The sequence below is a fragment of the Zalophus californianus genome, chromosome 3, assembly GCF_009762305.2.
Source record: "Zalophus californianus isolate mZalCal1 chromosome 3, mZalCal1.pri.v2, whole genome shotgun sequence".
Lineage (NCBI taxonomy): Eukaryota > Metazoa > Chordata > Mammalia > Carnivora > Otariidae > Zalophus > Zalophus californianus.
The window spans coordinates 69366032-69384722 of record NC_045597.1 but is presented as its reverse complement, the minus strand read 5'-3'; the positions used below and the strand labels follow the sequence as shown (position 1 = coordinate 69384722).

Here is an 18691-nt window from a genome sequence, read left to right as displayed (position 1 = left end):
TTCATGATCTTGACTCTTTTGAATAGACTGATCAATTATTTAGTAGCATTTCTCTCCATTTGGGGTTTGATGTTTTCTCATGATTGGAATAAGCTTATGCATGTTTGGCAAAATTACCACAGAAATAGTGTTGTGCCTGTCCTTCTCTGGTATCAAGGGGTTAATGAAGTTGATGTTGCTTATTACTGAGAGTGGCAACCTTGGTCATTTGGTGAAGGTGGTGTCTGCCACCTTAACCTTGGAGCAGATTCTTTGAGACTGTGCAAGTCCTATTTCACCTCAGACTTTCACCAATTAATTTCAGCATCCATCAGCTGATTTTGTTTGCAACAGATTTCCTGTAGTATTTGCCTGATTTCCTTTTCTCTTTTCCATTTATTGGAATTCATTGGAATTCCACTGTAAGAGCTGCCTCTTTTCCCCAAATTTACTTCCTTATTGGTTTATATCAGTATGGACTAATGAATATGTATTTCATTCTGTGGGTTAAAATTCAATACCTGCATTATTTTGTTGCTCCGATTGTTTCAGTTTAGGCCATTTAGGAATTTTTTCAGGTTGACTCCTGTAATTTTTTGAGCACCTCTTTACTGTTTGGCATCAACGAGATGTTCCAGGTTCATGTTGTATGTTCCTTGCCCCAGTCAAGTTGAATCAACTACTTCTCCAAGGAACCCTGGACTTTTTTTTTTTTTTTTTTTTTTTTGAGAAAATGTTGTTTACAGCCAACATCTGCTTGCTAGACTATGTACTCATTACTTCAGAGGTACCATTGCTTCTAGGCCCTTTTAGATAGAAAGGCCAGGAAATATGTTTGTGTTCCATTTTGAATTTCCTATCTGGTTGGGTTTATTTGTTTGTGGGCTATGTGAAGGGTGTGTGAAATACTGCATTCAAGAGTCAGCTGCACAAAGGCATACTCCAAGAAGTGTCAGTCCCTCTCATCCCTTCTACCCCAGTGCTGTTCCTTCCCTTCTCTCTACCCACATCCTGTCTCTGTAGTTTCTGGTTTATCCTTCCTGTGTTTGTTCTCTACATGTGGAAAGATACATGTATATATCTTCTTATAGCAACTTCTTTCTTATATGAAGGGTAACGAATTTTAGTCTTTTTTTGGTGTGCTTTTCTCTTTTCACTTAACAGTGAATAGAGAGCTTTCTCTTTTTTTTTTAATTCCTATGTATTCTGTTCTTTTTGGTGCAATTGTAAATGGGATTTTCTTAATTTCTTTTTCTGCTATTTCATTATTAGTACGTAGAAACACAACAGATTTCTGTGTATTAATTTTGAATCCTGCAACTTGACTGAATTCATTTATCAGTTCTCATAGTTCTTTGGTGGAGTCTTTATGGTTTTCTATATAGTATCATGTCATCTGCAAATAGTTAAAGTTTTACTTCTTCCTGACCAACTTAGATGTCTTTTCTCTCTCTCTCTTTTTTTTTTTTTTTTTTGGTCTGATTGCTGCACCTAGGACTTCCAGTACTGTGTTGAATAAGAAGTGGTGAAAGTGGGCACCCTTGTCTTGTTCCTGACCTTAGGGGAAAAGCTCTGTTTCTCACTAGTGAATATGATGTTAGCTATGTGTTTTTCATATGTGGCTTTTATTATGTTGAGTTATGTTCCCTCTAACCCTCCTTTGTTGAGGATTTTTATCATGAATACATGCTGTACTTTGTCAGATCCTTTTTCTGCATCTATTGAGACAATCATATGGTTTTTATCCTTCCCGTTATTGATGTAATGTATCATGATGATTGATCTGTGAATACTGAAACACCCTTGCATCCCAGAAATAAATCCCACTTGATTGTGGTGAATGTTTGTTTGTTTGTTTGTTTTTTAATGTATTGTTGGATTTGGTTTCCTAATATTTTGCTGAGTATTTTTACATCTGTGTTCATCAGGGTAATGCTGTCCTCATAGAATGAATTTGGATGTTCTCCTTCCTCTTCTCTTTTTTTGGAATAGTTTGAGAAGAGGTAGTCATTCTTATTTAAATGTTGGTAGAACTCACCTGTGAAACCGTTTGGTCATCAACTTTTGTTTATTGGGGAATTTTTTGATTACTGATTCAGTCTCATTCCTGGTAATCAGTCTGTTCAAATTTCCTGTTTCTTCCTGATTCAGTTTTAGAAGGTTAACATGTTTCAGGGATGCCTGGGTGGCTCAGTCCATTGAGCATCTGCCTTCGACTCAGGCCATGATCTCAGGGTCCTGGGATTGAGCCCCATGTTGGGCTCCCTGCTTAGCAGGGAGCCTGCTTCTCCCTGTCCCCACTGCTTGTGCGCTCTACTCTCTCCCTCTTTCAAATAAATAAAATCTTTAAAAAAAAAAAAAATGTTACATGTTTCTAAGAATTTATGCATTTCTTCTAGGTTGTCTAATTTGTTGGCATATAATTCTTCATAATGTTCTCTTCTAATCCTTTGTATTTCTGTGCTGTCAGTTATTCTCCTTCATTTGTGATTTTGTTTGAGTCCTTTCTCTCGCTCTCTTTTTTTTTTTTTTGGTGAGTCTGGCTTTAGTCTGGTTTATCAATTTTGTTTATCTTTTCAAAGATGTAGCTTCTGGTTTCATTGAATTTTTTTTTTTAGTCTCATTTATTTCTGCTTTAATCTTTATAATTTCTTTCCTTTGGGTTTTGTTTGTTCTTTTTATATTTGCTTTAGGTGTAAGGGTTATTAGGGGTTTTTCTTGTTTCTTGAAGTAGGCCTGTATTGCTATAAACCTCCCTCTTTAGAACAGCTTTTGCTTCATCCCCAAGATTTTGGACCATTGTGTTTTCAGAGCATTTCCTCATTCTTTCATACAGCTGCATAGTAAGTGTCGTCTGAATGTGCCATACTACTCTTGCGTAATACAGGCTGCTTTAAATCGTTTATAATTACCTACAAACGGTGCTTCAGTGAATAAGCTCGTACACAGTATTTTCTTGAACCTTGTTCATATGTATCTCACTATACTTGGAAGTACATCTTCAGAATAGAGTACTAGAGTGGGGTTGCTGAGTGGAAAGGTAAACGTGCATCACTTTGCTAGGTTCTACCAATTTTTTTCACCAGAGGATTGCACAAATTTGTATTCCCACCAACAGAGAAACTGCTTCCCCATGGCCTCAGTAATAGAATATGTTGTCATATTGGCATTAACATTTTAGCATGATAAGCAACAGGCTATTTTGGAAATCCTGAGCTTTCTCTAAATTTAGTTAGTTTGATCTGTTTTTACCATTAGCATACCAAAACAAATGGGAATATTAGAAGTTCCTTGCATTTTTTAAATTTACCTAACATATATAATGAAGTGGGGTGTTTTGTTTTGTTTCTTTAGGTCTTGCTCCTTTGGTCTATTTGTCAGATGAATGCCATAATTTATTGGCAATAAAGTTTTGGGCCGATCTTAATGAGGACATTATTAAACCTCACACATTAATTGCTGCAAGCAACCTCCAGTGGCGACCAGAAGCCAAATCAGGAATTCCTACTTTATTTGCTGGAGATTTTTCCAGGTTTTCTGCCAGTCCAAAGGAGGGCCATTTTCAAGAGCTATTCCACAAAATGAAAAATACTGTCGAGGTAAAATTACTTTGTACATTACCACGCATTTTGGTATTTTCCTATTTTGATGGTCAAATATTAAGGGAAAATGGTGGCTTCTATGAAAACTGGATAGTTGAGATACAATGTAATGCGGTTTCATCCTGTATAAAGTGCTCATAAGCCTGAGGAGATGGGAGGACAACAGCTGAGAGATGATGATTTGGAGGGGACTGAGTGAGGGGAAACTGTGAGGAGGACGTTCAGAGCTACAAATCATGTGAGCAACAAGAATTATAGGAGCTGCCCATGGTTCAGAGCAGTTGGTAGTGTAGTTAGTTAATAACATGCCGATTCCAAATTTACATTTTAAACTCCATGTCTAGTATTTTATAGTTTATATCTGTCTTTGATTTGAAATACTCCCAAATAGAACACTGAAATTTATTTTCCCTGGATAATGTATGCATTTTATCCTTAAATCTATATAAACAGCAAGTAATAATATTAGCTAAAGTTTAGAGTGCTTACTGTGTGTCAGGCCTTGTTCCAGCCCTGTCGCATTTAATTCTATCACCAACTCTATGAGGTATGGAGCTTTTTTCCATTTTATTGATGAAAAACAGAGAGGTTAAGGCACACAGCCAAGTTGTTAGAAGCAGGATTCATACTTAAGCCATCTGAATGCGTAGCCCAAACTATTAACTACTTTGCAGTGCTGCCTTCCAATAAAATTTTGAATTTTATAAATTGCTAACTAGTAAAGAATCTTCAAGATAAGCCTCTTTAATATTTGAAATGTGTGTTATTCAAAATATGTGTAAATAAAATTACGTTTTAAAAGCATTAGAGTAGCCAGCTATGTGAAGGAGGTTTGTGTAATATTTTGTCTAAAGACTCAGTACACATAGTGAAGAATAACACCCTGATTTATATGGTTTCTAAACTGGAGGGTGAGTGGGGGGTGCATTCATTATTTGGCTCCCATACAGAGTACATCCAGGTTTTCTCTGAGACTGTTCAAGGGTACTTCAGAGACAACTGACTGTCATTTACATAGCATTTTTAAGTTTTACAAAATACTCTCATGAATTAGGTTAAATCCTATAAAATTGCTGGTATTTGACCAATTGAAATTTCTGAAACAACAGTTTTATGTGGTTTAACCTACTCATTGTTTCAGTTAATTCTTGGAACAGACATGAGGTGATTCTCTCATTTTACTACTAACCTAAGGCATACTCTATAGATGTTGGATGATTTACAGCTATCAGGTAGGAAATAGAGCTGGACCTTGAGACCATCTTCCAGCAATGAATCCAGGATCATGTGAAACCTTGCTTATTAAACTGGATGATTGGAAAGATCTCTCCCATCTCTTTCCTTCCCTGACATACAGACTCCCTCTCTCCCTCCAACAACTGTGTTGGCTTTGCATTTTTACACTGGCAGATTGTTTGACAATTGCTATCAAATTTGGGGTGTGTCATTATTTTTCTTCTGGTCTGAACCTTTCATTTCTGGTTTTAAAAGTAACATTTTCTGAAAACATGACTATGTCCATTTTCATTTTACAAAACAGCTTTTCCCATTTATTTTCTTAGAATATTGGTATGTTTTGCAATGATGCAGAAAACAAACTTATGCATATACTTAATGCAAACGCTCCCAAGTTGTCCACCCCGACTAAAGACTATGCTTCAGAGCCACACACTGCTCAAACAGTCCTTGGCATGGGAAATAAATTTCTGGTAAGTTAATGTAAATTTAAGGAATTTTGTTAATATTATAAATGAAGGCAATAATATATTTTGGTGTATACCTAGTAAACATGGTAAAATGTAATTAAACTTACCTAGAAAGTGTGGTTAATTGTTATCTGTCTCCTGTAAGTCTAGGTTATCTAGAAATTCTATCTTGTTTATCAAAGCCAGAATGTAACGTTCTTTGGGGGCATTTTACAAACAGGTGCTTTCATTTTTAACTTTGCAAGTACATGTAATGGAAAATACTTGGCTTGTGTCCTTTTGCTCGGAGGACTAGTCTATACAATTAGGGTTGTTTCTAAGCTCAGTTTGATTTAACTCTTTAAATCACAATACATGCACATCAAGCCATAAGGTCTGTCATACTGGCTGATGACTAATTCTTAAGTAGCTAACAGTTGCTGGGTATATCTATATTAACTCAATCTTCACAACGATCCATGGGATGGAAATTATCTCCACTTTACAAATGAGGGAACTATGGCCTAGAGAGGTTGAACAATTGCTTAAAGTCACAAAACTAGAAAAGTATACCTACTAGAACCCAGTCAGTCTGTGCTCTTAAAATGGTTTAAAAATGCTTATCTTTGTTTAAACTGTTAATGAAAAAGAAAAGATTAGTGCATAAGTTATGTTCCCCTACCTCCTTTTTTGTCTTTTAGTACAATTAGTCTTCATTCTTCTTTCTTTTCCTGTCATTTTTATATCTTTTTATGCAAAACTATTTCCTTCTGGAATGAGCACAATCATATCAAGGTCTCTTGGAATCATCTGACCTATGAGTCATGAGGGGAGTGACAATGTGTGTGGTATTTGTGTGCTTAAATATTTCTAGTGAGGGGTGCAGGCGTGGCTCAGTCAGTTAAGTGTCCGACTCTGGTTTCAGCTCAGGTCATGATCTCAGGGTTGGGATCGAGCCCTGCATCGGGTTCCACACTCTGGGGAGTCTGTCTGCTTGAGATTCTCTCTCTCTCTCCCTTTCCCTCTGCCCCTCCGCCCTTCTCTCTCTCTCTAAAATAAATGAATCTTTAAAAAAAATAATTCTAATGAAAAGCTAATTTGATGATGTTTTATATATTAGTGCATAATTATCTAGGCTGCTTTTTGTCTTTTTATCAGATGTCTTCTCCCAGTAGTGAGATGAATTACCAGAGTCCTTTATCACTTCGTAAGCCAAAAGAGAAGTCTGTTTCCACACCTGGATCAGCCCAGATGATTTCAAAGTCTTATTGTAAAGGGGAGAAAGAGATGGATGACCCAAAAAGCTGCAAGAAGAGAAAAGCTTTGGATTTTTTGAGTAGACTGCCTTTACCTCCGCCTGTCAGTCCCATTTGTACATTTGTTTCTCCAGCTGCACAGAAGGCCTTTCAGCCACCACGGGCTTGCGGCACCAAATACAAAACACCTATAAAGAAGAAAGAGTTGAATTCTCCTCAGATGACTCCACTTAAATTTAATGACCTTTCCCTTTTGGAAAGTGATTCAATAGCAGACGAAGAACTCGCATTGATAAACACTCAAGCCCTTTTGTCGGGTCTGGCAGGAGAAAATCAACTTATGTCTCTCAGTGACTCCCCTAGGACTGCTCCCGAGAGCTCAAAAGATTATCTGAGGCAGAAAAGGCATTCTGCTGCATCTGGGGTCACGGGATGCGGGAGCCCCCAGGCCCGCACCGAAGAGTGGGAGACCAATGTGCAGGACGCAAGTACAGTGAAAAGGGCATCTATGAGACTGCAAAGGCGACAGAAACAAAAATGACAATAAATCAGTTACTGACTCAGCCTTTCCAATTTGTAGAAAATGCAGCTTCAGCCTATCAGGATTTGCATCAAGTACATCAGGATTTGCATGAGAAAAAAAGGACACAGTCCCAAATCTCCCTGTGTGCTTGTCTATCTCAGGAATGCGCCTGGCCTGTCTCTGTAACGATATACTTTAATCTCAGTTACATGTCTGAAAATTGACTGTATATTTATTTACTAACTAATCAAGAAAAAAAATCTTTAAATCTTTATGACTGGATTTGATCACTGGATTTGATCAGGTATATTTTACAAAGTAAACATACCTTTCTCTTTAAATTGTGTCCTTAATTAAATGAAACTAGGTTTCTAAGTACAGTTATTTTGACTCCTGTAATTCCTTTTAGTTTAGTTCCTATTTTAGGTGATTTGGTTTGGTTTGGTTTTTTCAGAGGTAACCCACTATGAACGACTTTTCCTTAATGAATGTTGGTTCTCTTACAGTTCTATCCTGATAAACAGTCAGTGGGAGTAAGAAACAACAGTGGTGTTTTCTTTAGACCAATTCTTCAACCTTAAGACAGCATAACTGCAAGAAAAACAGAATCTTCAATGTAATTCCTTTTCATGATTCCAGTGTGATCGCTGAATTATTTTAATTAAAAATTCAAATGCTTTAAAGATTTCATAGTGTTCGTGTTTTTTTAACAAAATTATCATCTGCAACTTAAGAGAAAATCTTTCTTTCAAATTGGCTGTGATTCTACCTGCTTTATTTTTAGCCCTATCACAGGACTCAGCAAGTCCTTCCTTCAAACCTGGTTTTCTCTAACCACCAAGGCAGACAGGAATAGTTCAATATAAGAGGACATTCTCATCTGTTACCTTTCTATGCTTAATAGAGAAAAGAGAATGCAGTTCTAATAGGAGCTAATAGCATGGAGAAGCTCTTCAAACAGGTCTTTTAATATGTCTTAAATTTATATAAAATACCATGTTTTCAAATCTATAAACACATTTCAAACCCTAGAATAAATCTTTTAAGAAGCAGTTTTTTTCTTTCATAACTGTGATCCATGATTTTTCTCTCCTCTAAAAATTATTAACATAAATAGTCCATTCTGCAGTTTTTTAACTCAGGTGTTCTGCCAGTCTTAATAATATGTGATTTAAGTTTTGTTCAAACAATTTGGTCCTTCACACCCCAATCATTTTCCAAGTGATCCACTCTAGAACAGGGAATAAAACTTGAATCTCAAGTGAACAAAAAGAATTATAAGAATTTTACCTTTTTTTTTTCATTCCTAGAAAACCTGAATTGCTAGTACCTCCTCTGTTCTTCATTACCATTTAGATCACAGAGAGATCTCATGCGCACACTCCTTTTTTATACGTTGTAAATAATATAGCAAAGCTATATAAGCAAACCATGAAGCTTAAGTATAAATGGATATTATCCTCTAAGAAGTGACAATGATTTCAAAGTCAAGAAGGTGCACTGTATAAGGGATAAAAGGTAAAAGCAACTTGTGTTATTCAACAATCACTTAATGAGAGCCTATTATCTTGTACATAAAGCCCTATGCCAGCTATATGAATGATGCAAAGGTTAGTAATACAAAACACTACAAGCTAAAGTTGAGTGTTCAAAAAATCACATACGAATTAAGAGAAAAAATAGATCACTTCTACCGGGATAAAGCTGGCAGCATTTAATAATTCTTTTTATGTTTCCAAACCAAGTATTTCAGGTGTCATATAAGGAAAAAAAAAAAAGAAACAGGGACACTACTCTTCTGAGCTCTTTAAAAGCTCTGGATCTAAACCTGGGGCCACTTCATACTGGTTACATAGCGGTAAGATTTCAGTCGTGTCAGGTATTGAAATGTTAAAGTAATAGTCTTTCTAATGTGCAGAGATCAAATAATTTCAGCATGTAAAATATAAAGTTGCTTTTGTCTTTATGTCTCCTATTTATTAGAGGAGACTGGTAAATAAGTTTAAGATATAGAAAAACTGGTTCTTGTACTGGCACAAAAACAGACACATAGATCAATGGAACAGAATCGAGAGCCCAGAAATGGACCCTCAATTCTATGGTCAACTTATCTTTGACAAAGCAGGAAAGAATGTCCAATGGAAAAAAGACAGTCTCTTCAACAAATGGTGTTGGGAAAATTGGACAGCCACATGCAGAAGAATGAAACTGGACCATTTCCTTACACCACACACAAAAATAGACTCCAAATGGTTGAAAGACCTAAACGTGAGACACGAGTCCATCCAAATCCTAAAGGAGAACACAGGCAGAAACCTCTTCGACCTCAGCCACAGCAACTTCTTCCTAGAAACACCAAAGGCAAGGGAAGCCAGGGCAAAAATGAACTATTGGGATTTCATCAAGATAAAAAGCTTTTGCACAGCAAAAGAAGCAGTCCACAAAACCAAAAGACAACCAACAGAATGGGAGAAAATATTTGCAAATGACATATCAGATAAAGGGCTAGTATCCAAAATCTATAAAGAACTTATCACACTCAACACCCAAAGAACAAATAATCCAATCAAGAAATGGGCAGAAAACATGAACAGACATTTTTCCAAAGAAGACATCCAAATGGCCAACAGGCACATGAAAAAGTGCTCAAACATCGCTCGGCATCAGGGAAATCCAAATCAAAACCTCAATGAGATACCACCTCACACCAGTCAGAATGGCTAAAATTAACAAGTCAGGGAATGACAGCTGTTGGCGGGGATGTGGAGAAAGGGGAACCCTCCTACACTGTTGGTGGGAATGCAAGCTGGTGCAACCACTCTGGAAAACAGTATGGAGGTTCCTCAAACAGTTGAAATTAGAGCTACCATTCGATCCAGCAATTGCACTACTGGGTATTTACCCCAAAGATACAAATGTAGGGACCCGAAGGGGTACGTGCACCCCAATGTTTATAGCAGCAATGTCCACAATAGCCAAACTGTGGAAAGAGCCAAGATGTCCATCGACAGATGAATGGATAAAGAAGATGTGGTATATATACACAATGGCATATTATGCAGCCATCAAAAGGAATGAGATCTTGCCATTTGCAACGACGTGGATGGAACTGGAGGGTGTTATGCTGAGTCAAATAAGTCAATCAGAGAAAGACATGTATCATATGACCTCACTGATATGAGGAATTCTTAATCTCAGGAACAAACTGAGGGTTGCTGGAGTGGTCGGGGGTGGGAGGGATGGGGTGGCTGGGTGATAGACATTGGGGAGGGTATGTGCTATGGTGAGTGCTGTGAATTGTGCAAGACTGTTGAATCACAGATCTGTACTTCTGAAACAAATAATGCAACATATTTTAAGAAAAAAGAAAAAGAAGAAAGCAGGAGAGGAAGAATGAAGGGGAGTAAGTCAGAGGGGGAGACGAACCAGGAGAGATGATGGACTCTGAAAAACAAACTGAGGGTTCTAGAGGGGAGGAGGGTAGGGGGATGGGTTAGCCTGGTGATGGGTATTAAAGAGGGCACATTCTGCATGGAGCACTGGGTGTTATGAACAAACAATGAATCATGGAACACTACACCAAAACAAATGATGTAATAATATATGGTGATTAACATAACAATAAAAAATTTTTAAAAAAAAGAAAAACTGGTTCTTAATATGGTAGAATTCTATGGGATTTAGGGGAATAACTTTTTTATATCATTGGTCCAAAAAATGTTTAGATTCAGTGACAAATCCATAGAAAGCAATACCATATATAATTTTTAATAGCCATAAAAGCACCATTATATAGGACACTTAATATTTCACAGAACATTAGAAAGAAGCTGTTGGCCAACAAGAAATAAAGCATACATCCTACATGGTCTTACTTAATCATGGTCTCACACCAAATGTGATTCTAACCTGCTGAGATTTAATTTGGAATCATAGATTCAGTATCGGCATAAGAGGGACATTCCAGAGTTGTGGCAGAACTTTGTCTTAATGCCACATAAAACACCAAGACTGGTCATCTTCCAACGGGCATGGCTTAGACATTGCCCTGTATGATTTCTATCTTGGGATGTTTAATTCCTTGCACTCCCAAACATTTGGGCAGCCAAGTGATCACACACATGTCTATTAACAGGCATAATTTTAAAAACTGCTTTAACTCTTAAAAATTGGTGCTTTATAAAGTCAGGCTTCTTTAATTTACACTATTAGCACAACAGCCAAAAGTTAGGTTAAACTTATTCAATAAAGTGGTAATTTAAAACCAAGATGTGACTTTAAGTAATGACACTGATTTTCCTCAGTAGCTTGTAGGGCTGTTAAGGATTCGATAGGGGCACGTGGGTGGTTCAGTTGGTTGGGCACCTGACTCTTGATTTCAGCTCGGGTCTTATCTCAGGGTCGTGAGATCAAGCCCCGCAGTGGGCTCCCTGCTGAGCGAGGAGCCTGCTTAGGATCCTCTCTCCCTCCCCCTCTCCCTCTCCCCCACTCTCGCTCTCCCGCTCTTGCTCTCTGTCTCCAAAAAATTTTTTAAAAGAAGGATCCGACAGACCTCTTTAACAATAACACATCACTAGAATAGAGGAGTAATTCCCCAAGTGTCTACTTTGAAGGACAACATTCCCTTAGGTGTATGCTCTCTGGCATGTGCGTTCTAAAGGAAAATCAGTATCATCCTGACAGCCACACCTCGCACATTTGGAGGATACACAGATTCTCAGAGTAGCAACGGCACCGTTTTTCCTGCCTCCCACTTCTCCCCCCCCTTTCCAACTTTCCTGATGGAGATGAATTTCCTGGAAAAATAGATTTCTTCAGAGAAAGTGGTACTGAAGCTTCTACATCTCGGACTTAGGTGACTGATTCTGTGCTTGGGTACGTTCTCAGGTTTCAGTTTCCAATCTCTGGCTTCCCTAGAGAAAGGAACTCTGTTTACAATCAAAGCGGCCGAATTCCCAGCGTCGGACCATGCATACAGGATCACTTAAACAAATGCTCGGCGAAGATGAAGTATAATGGCTTCTGCTCAAAAACTTTCAGGTCGGACTATTTACACTGGAATTAGAGCTTTGACGAAAACCGAACAAAGAATAAATACCAAAATTGGCAGTAAAAACTGATTTAGGAAAATTTCGAATGCCTGTCAGACAGGCTTCTAATATCCATGGTGACAACCGCCTCTTCTGTTACAGGAGCCCTCGTGTGTGAAGCCCCCAGGAGCCCTCCGGTTGGGAAACTCTGCGTAGGGATTCCAGTAACGTGCGCCGTTGGAAGGGGACGCGTTATTCCTGTCCTGGTTTCTGTTCATTCTGCTGGGCTTTTCGGCGTGAAGCACGCTGTGAAAGGTAACATCATGTTCATACCGCTCCTTCATTCGGTGTATTTTTTCTCTTGGGACTCCATGAATGTTTCTTCTACGTGGGAACAAATGCAAACATTTACTTAAGGCAGCCTATCAAAAGGAATTACTTGCATTTTACTTAGAGATGCACTCCCTTGTCTCAGGACTTGACTCTCACAGAAGCGTGAGGTCCCCTTAAGGAGTTCTCTTTCAGGCTCCACTCCTGTTTTGCATGCCGCCCTGAACCTAGCAAAGAGCAAGACCTTCACCGATGCTTTGTTTCTGGAAGTCTCAATTCTGTGCTTCAAGACGTAAAAGAACACCGTGAGATCTTTTTATTGTATATTTGCCTGTTAATCATGCATATCTCTATAATCAATTCATGTCAGTCAGTCCTAGGTACTTCTAGATGCTAATTAAAATAATCTTAAATTCAAGTGGGCATGAGAAACCACTGGGGATATAGTTCAAAATGCAATTACCAGAGATTCCCCACAATGGAATGGGGCCCATGAACTAGAATTTCAACAACCCCCTCAGGCAATCCTGAGGAGGCTGGGCCACAGACCCACTTTGGAAACGCTATCTGCTTGTAACCATAGAATGAACTAGCCTTATTCCTAAAAAGTAAATTCTGATCTCACTGGTTACTTTAAATCACTGGCATCATCTAGTAACACATAGTGAATATCAGAACTCATGCACTCAGTCAACAAGTTAGTATTACTTGGACATGTATTGCTTTATAAATTAGAAGCAGCATCTAGACCATAAATGAACCACAGACTGTTCAACATCTAAAGACCTTTAAAGATTTAGCCTAAATGCAGAAACACCACTGACATGTGCAATCCCATGCAGAGAAAAGTGCTTTCAAACGCTCATTAATGAAGAAGCATTTCAGCAGAAAGTTATATGTGTCCTTTAAAAGGACCAAGTCCAAGCCAAGGTTTAGCATTTAGCATTATATTAGAAAACTGACCCAAAACTAAAGTCTTCACATTAATAATTCCAAAGTTATCAATTTCCAAGAATTACCATTTCTGGCCTGAAAACTACCATGTCCATTTCCAGCCTGAAAAGATTCTTTTGTTCGGTCTGAAATACCTGAAAATAGCAGGATACATAATGAGGAACTAGAAAAACAAAGAAGTACCTTGCTAACTCTTGAACGTTGAATTTCCAGCGAGTGTCAGGTTCTCGGAATATAACTTCATAGTTATTTTCAAGTGCCTGATTTTTCAAAAGTACATAAAACATTGAAGACATGGTATGTATGTTTGGGAATGTTTATGCTGCCATTTCACATTTACTACAAATCCTTTCTACAAGTCCTCTGTTTTACCAGTAATCCAAGGCCTGAGTTTATCTTAATAAGTACAGTTGGTTCATTTCCATGCTTAGCCACTCTCAGATTATATTATGGCTCCCAATGATAAATTTTGGTCCATTTTATCTACTATGTAGGAAAATTATAACAGTTCTTTGTTTGGGGACATTTTTAAAAAATAGATAGCTGGACTAGTTTTAAATATCCTATTCACAGGTATGAGAAATACATTCAGTGGCTTCTCAAAGTCCCTTATATGATTAGCATAGTTTCTTCTGTCAAATGCCCTGTCCCATCCCTCACACCTTGGTTAGAAAGTCAGGGTGCCACAGGAACAGAGCTTATGAAATAAAAGTGATTTTCCCATACTTTTTACAAACTCTTCCCGCCAAAGGGAGCTTTCCCCTCTATGCAACACAGTTTGGCCCAGTGCACTGTGCCCCATTTTCCTCGAGTTTAGAAAATGATTACAGTTTCCATATAAACATCCAAATATTCTTTGCATTCATAAATTGGCTACTACTTTTTTTATCTCAAAATCTGAACTTTATTATCACTATTGTTTATTATGTTCTAAAATACAGAACGAAAAGAGCAAAGTAAAAAGATTTCCTCTTCATTCTTGAGATGGACCCCTCTAATTAGAGAAGGATTCAAATATCATAAGTGGAAAATATCTAATTTCTGGGTCTTACTAATAGCTGTGGATGGCTGAAAAAGATTGTACATTCCAGATAATAAAAAATAAAAAAGTAAAATGTCTTCCCTTAAGCCACTCTCCCGCTAACTCTTGGTTTTGAGTTGTTGCCTTGATTAGACTACTCATGTCCCTGTTCATTTCTCTCCCAAGTGGATTCTTGGTCCATGAACTGAAGTAACCACAAAGCTGATGTTCATTCCTTCCTACTCGCGAACCCAAAGTCCCACAGGCTGGGCCCAAGTAAACCTGATGGACATACAGTTCGAGAAAAGCGTACCTGTATAGAAGCTAGTTTGCCCCCAAATTAAAAAGAAGTCACAAGCCCCGTTTTGGAGATATTCCCTTTACAGTTAGCCAAGTGGGGATTGTGTGTGACAAAATCAGACTACTCAGCTATCTTCTTCCTGCCCTGTGTGTTTCAGGATCTTTTCTCCTGTCTATATACCCAATAGGAAGTGAAAACTTACTACCATAAGAGATCTGATTTTTTTTCAGACATATTTCAAAATTAAAACTATGCACAATGTTTTATTCATCTTACTGTTCTTTCCTATTCTGACAACAGAGAGCCGAGTTGTTATCTTTGTATATTTATATTCTAGTATCCAAATAGGGTTAGAGTGCTAATTCTCAATCTGTTTTTAAACCAAAAAAAAGTTGCCCCAGACTCTCCCGCACCAATACCGCCCAGCGCTGAAATCCCTGGCTTGCCAAAGACAGAAGGGGCTTATTATTATCAACCACTCGGCTAGTAGCGTCATCCAACCAGTATTTCTGTGTAAGTCTCAGAGGGTGCTCCTGGGCATGTATGTCTCCCCTTGGGAAACAATCAAGACAGAAAAACTATCAAGAATTCAGACCAAGGACAATTTAAAAACGTACCCTGAGGTGATAATTAGCATCTCAGCAAATTTCAGCCATTGAACAACCGAGAAACACTAAAATTAAACCTCTTTACCTGCGCCCTGAGAGAGCTACGATTAATAAAGATGAGATCATGGCAGATCAGAAGAAGAGGAAAGAACAAATGTTGCAACTTTCTCACAAAATGTCCGTAACTGAAAATTCGGAATGATGCTTCTTCCTACCATGACTGCATAGGGCTTCATTTCCCAGGCGTGGAGGTTGGTATTATCAATAATAATGGGGGATATGCCATTCCTCATTGCTTTTCTGGCTGCAACACAATGTTACAGAACAGTGAACAACATGCAACAATCAGAAGGGTGAGTGTACTCCATATTTTGTTATTTTTTTTATCACAGCTGTTCTCATTACACAACTTTAGTGCCACATATTTCAGAACCCATTACCAATCATTTTCTTTTTCCTGGAATCTAGGGAGGTTATGTTCTGACATTCTGTTTAGGGGGGGGAAATGGCAGAACTTTTGATTACGCTCCTTCTAGAAAACGTATTCATTCTGCAGCAGCTACTACCTATGTGCACGATAGGATTTCCCGGGGAATTTGGAAAGGAATTTGTCACCTCTTTTCTGGTTCCACTCATGCGCTTCCTCCAGGAAGTCAGGATTGAACTCATAGGCACCATCTTCCCTGAAGAAAAAATCATCCGTGCTGAAAATCAGGGCCCTGGGAAAGTCGTGTTGCAATTGTCTAGAAAGTGGGGAAATAAGAGATTGCTTTATGACTAAGCACAGTCATTATAGAGATTATTTCCTTCCATCTCTAACATTTAGCAGTTTGTAATTATGAGGCCACCAGGTTGCGTGTTGTTGAAATTCAATTTAAAGAGAGAGATGCTTATCATCTCTAGAAGGTGGAGGCTGTGTGTGCGGCCCAACTCCTAAAACTCAGAAGTGTGGTCACCGCATTGACTTCCGCAGCACCAAGACTGACTCTAGATCGGGAGGTTAAGGAGAAGGTGTGACGACAGCCTCCTCGTGGGCACCAGTCCTCATTGCCTGTTGCGCAGGGATGCACCAGTGCACTCCCCCCAGACCCGCCCCCAATGCCAGCCCCCAGGTGGCAGCCTGGCCCTTTCCCCCCATCTCTCACCTGTCCCGGGTCCCAGCTCCTTGGAGCTCTGGTCTCTGTAATGACCCATCTGAGACACTAATTCTTGCTGAGGTATGAGAGGTGTATAACAGGGCTGCATGGGTGCGCAACCCTTATCCAGGTAACAGTTTACATCTTAACAGTGACCCACACCAAACGGGAACAACCACACTGGAAGGCAAGAGGTATAGCCGGCCTTCCCCAGGACTTCCTAAACTCCCACACTCTCAAAATACGAAAATATCACAGAAAAAAGGAAAACCATCATGGTGTGCCCCCTTTAAAACAAAACAAAACCAACAAAAAAGCATATTAAATTCTGCACAAAATCACTTCCGAGGGCAGATATTTCCACTTGAAATCTTTATTGAGACAACTTGGGGGGAGATGGATGTGATGGTAGGTAGTAACTGCGTAAATCTCTGAGCCTCCTCTCGTCATCTGTAGAAACGAAGGATGATTTCACCTGTCCTGCTAGGTCACCACACTGATCCAATAACATGGGGAGTCACGGGTGCAGCGCCCGGCACGAGTGTCCGTTTCTTTCCTTCGTCCCTGCAGCACCAAAACAAATTCTGCAGGCAAGCAGAATGTATGACCAAACGGGTATGCTCAGAACACAAAGCCGGGTAGGGGAGAATAAAAAGGTAAAAGCTTGGAGGAAAAAAGGTTGGAGAATGACAAGAACAGGAAACGCACGGAGAAAGCAGAGCTGTTCAACTGGTGGTGTGTGTTTGTCCTTCTCCGTGAGAAAAGCTCTCTTTAATCAGGACTGAGTAGAATGCGCATAAGGCACCAGAGCCCAGATCCTAAACAAGCTTCTAAATTGCTCTGAAAGGCTTGGGTTCAATTCTTGACTCTCTACTCAGTCAGGTGACCTCTCTCTCTAAGCTATTTCCCTGACCGAAAACCACAGATAAGCATCACTACCTACCCACCTACCTATCATTCGCCTGAGGCGCGGATGAGATCAGATCTGGGGAAACATTTTGCAAATGGTGAGGCACTTTAACGATGTAAAGTACTATTATTGTATTAATAGTTATAACGCATGAGATCAAATTTACCAACCCCAACTGTTGATGTGCCACAGTAGTAAAATACGCCGGAGTGTGTATGTAATCTTGAAATTACTGCAAGTGAATTCGTATGGCTGTGAATGAAAGAGATGAAAAACCAAAATAAAGCAAACGCCTCAATGTTCAAGAATGAGTGAACACATTCCAGAAACAGGAAACAAACATTTCTGTCAAAATTCTTCAGCAGGCTTGACAGCATTTAAAAAGAAAGCAGCACCATAGCTGATGGACTGAGTTGGTAAACAGGGAAAAATTCAATGGACATAATCTTACATCTTGATTTAGACAGGAATCTGATGGTCTCTCTTAATGGCCTTGTGGAAAAATGTAGACGAGAAGATAATGTATTTTAATACCCAGAGAATATTAGATAATTATCCAACTCATTAAACATTTACTAAGCATTTAATATATGCCAAGTACTGGGTGAAGTGTTAAGGTACAAAAAGAAAACAAAATAGCTGTTTTCAAGGAATTCAGAGCCTAGCCAAGGAGCCAGACACAGCGGACCTAACACTCAGTGTAAAGAGCTGTACGGATGAAGGAGAAGAGACTTTGGGGTCGGGAACAGTTCAGACAGGGAAGCATTATAAAGGCAACACCAGTGGACTTGGATCCTGAGACGTGAGAAAATTCTGCCGCTGGGGGAGGGGGTTAAAAGCACGAGAGGTAAAGCTCCTGTTTCGGGGTCTTGTTATGAGAAAGGAGCTCTAGGAAAGAACCAGAGCAGGTAAAAGGGGCAAATCGTATTTGCAGCAGTTTTCCGTTCTGAGTGCTACACAATGTAAAGAGAGATTTGGCAAGCTGGACTATGTCCAGAGAAGAGTGACCAGGTCAGTGTAAGGTCTGAAAAGCATGGAAACCGTGTGACATGAGAAGAGATCACCAAAGGGATGTGGGGTGTTTAAAGTGGGAACAGATGATCAAAGTGATTCATGATGGTGCTCCCATCCCAGGAAGCCTGTTGCCGGGAAAGGTAATGAACTGAGTTCATGGATCGGCAGTTTGGGTTGGGCGCATGGGGGCAGTCCTGCCCGTCCTGCCTGGGACGGGCCTGGGACCGTTCGTGCAGCCACAGTCCTCTGACGGGGGAGGCGCTAGGTGGTCTCCGCGGGCCTCCTCTATTCAGGAGTCCGCTGACTGCCGGCCCGCCCCTCAGCCCCTGTGGTTTCTCAGCC

At 39.3% G+C, this 18691-nt stretch overlaps 2 protein-coding genes across 9 annotated transcripts in view; one reads left to right on the top strand and one right to left on the bottom strand.

Moving 5' to 3' along the window:
* The window catches only part of BRCA2 (BRCA2 DNA repair associated), a 61381-nt gene extending 53648 nt beyond the window's left edge, over window positions 1-7733 (top strand). For 2 of the 3 annotated variants that reach the window (XM_027590203.2, XM_027590204.2), the window contains 3 exons: window positions 3334-3578; window positions 5144-5290; window positions 6425-7733. In XM_027590203.2, coding sequence (XP_027446004.2) covers window positions 3334-3578; window positions 5144-5290; window positions 6425-7063 — 1031 coding nt within the window. In that variant the 3' untranslated portion in view covers window positions 7064-7733. The remainder of the gene's footprint in view (window positions 1-3333; window positions 3579-5143; window positions 5291-6424) is intronic. The other variant, XR_003519214.2, reaches the window with a different exon arrangement.
* A 2899-nt stretch (window positions 7734-10632) lies between these two features.
* The window catches only part of N4BP2L1 (NEDD4 binding protein 2 like 1), a 34091-nt gene continuing 26032 nt past the window's right edge, over window positions 10633-18691 (bottom strand). The window contains exons 2-5 of one of the 6 annotated variants that reach the window (XM_027589363.2): window positions 15905-16032; window positions 15505-15593; window positions 13543-13619; window positions 10633-12459 (exon numbers count right to left, since the gene is read on the bottom strand). In XM_027589363.2, the coding sequence (XP_027445164.1) occupies window positions 12201-12459; window positions 13543-13619; window positions 15505-15593; window positions 15905-16032 (553 nt within the window). In that variant the 3' untranslated portion in view covers window positions 10633-12200. Of the gene's footprint in view, window positions 12460-13424; window positions 13494-13542; window positions 13620-15504; window positions 15594-15904; window positions 16033-18691 lie in introns of all 6 variants that reach the window. The other 5 variants (XM_027589357.2, XM_027589359.2, XM_027589360.2 and 2 more) reach the window with 5 other exon arrangements.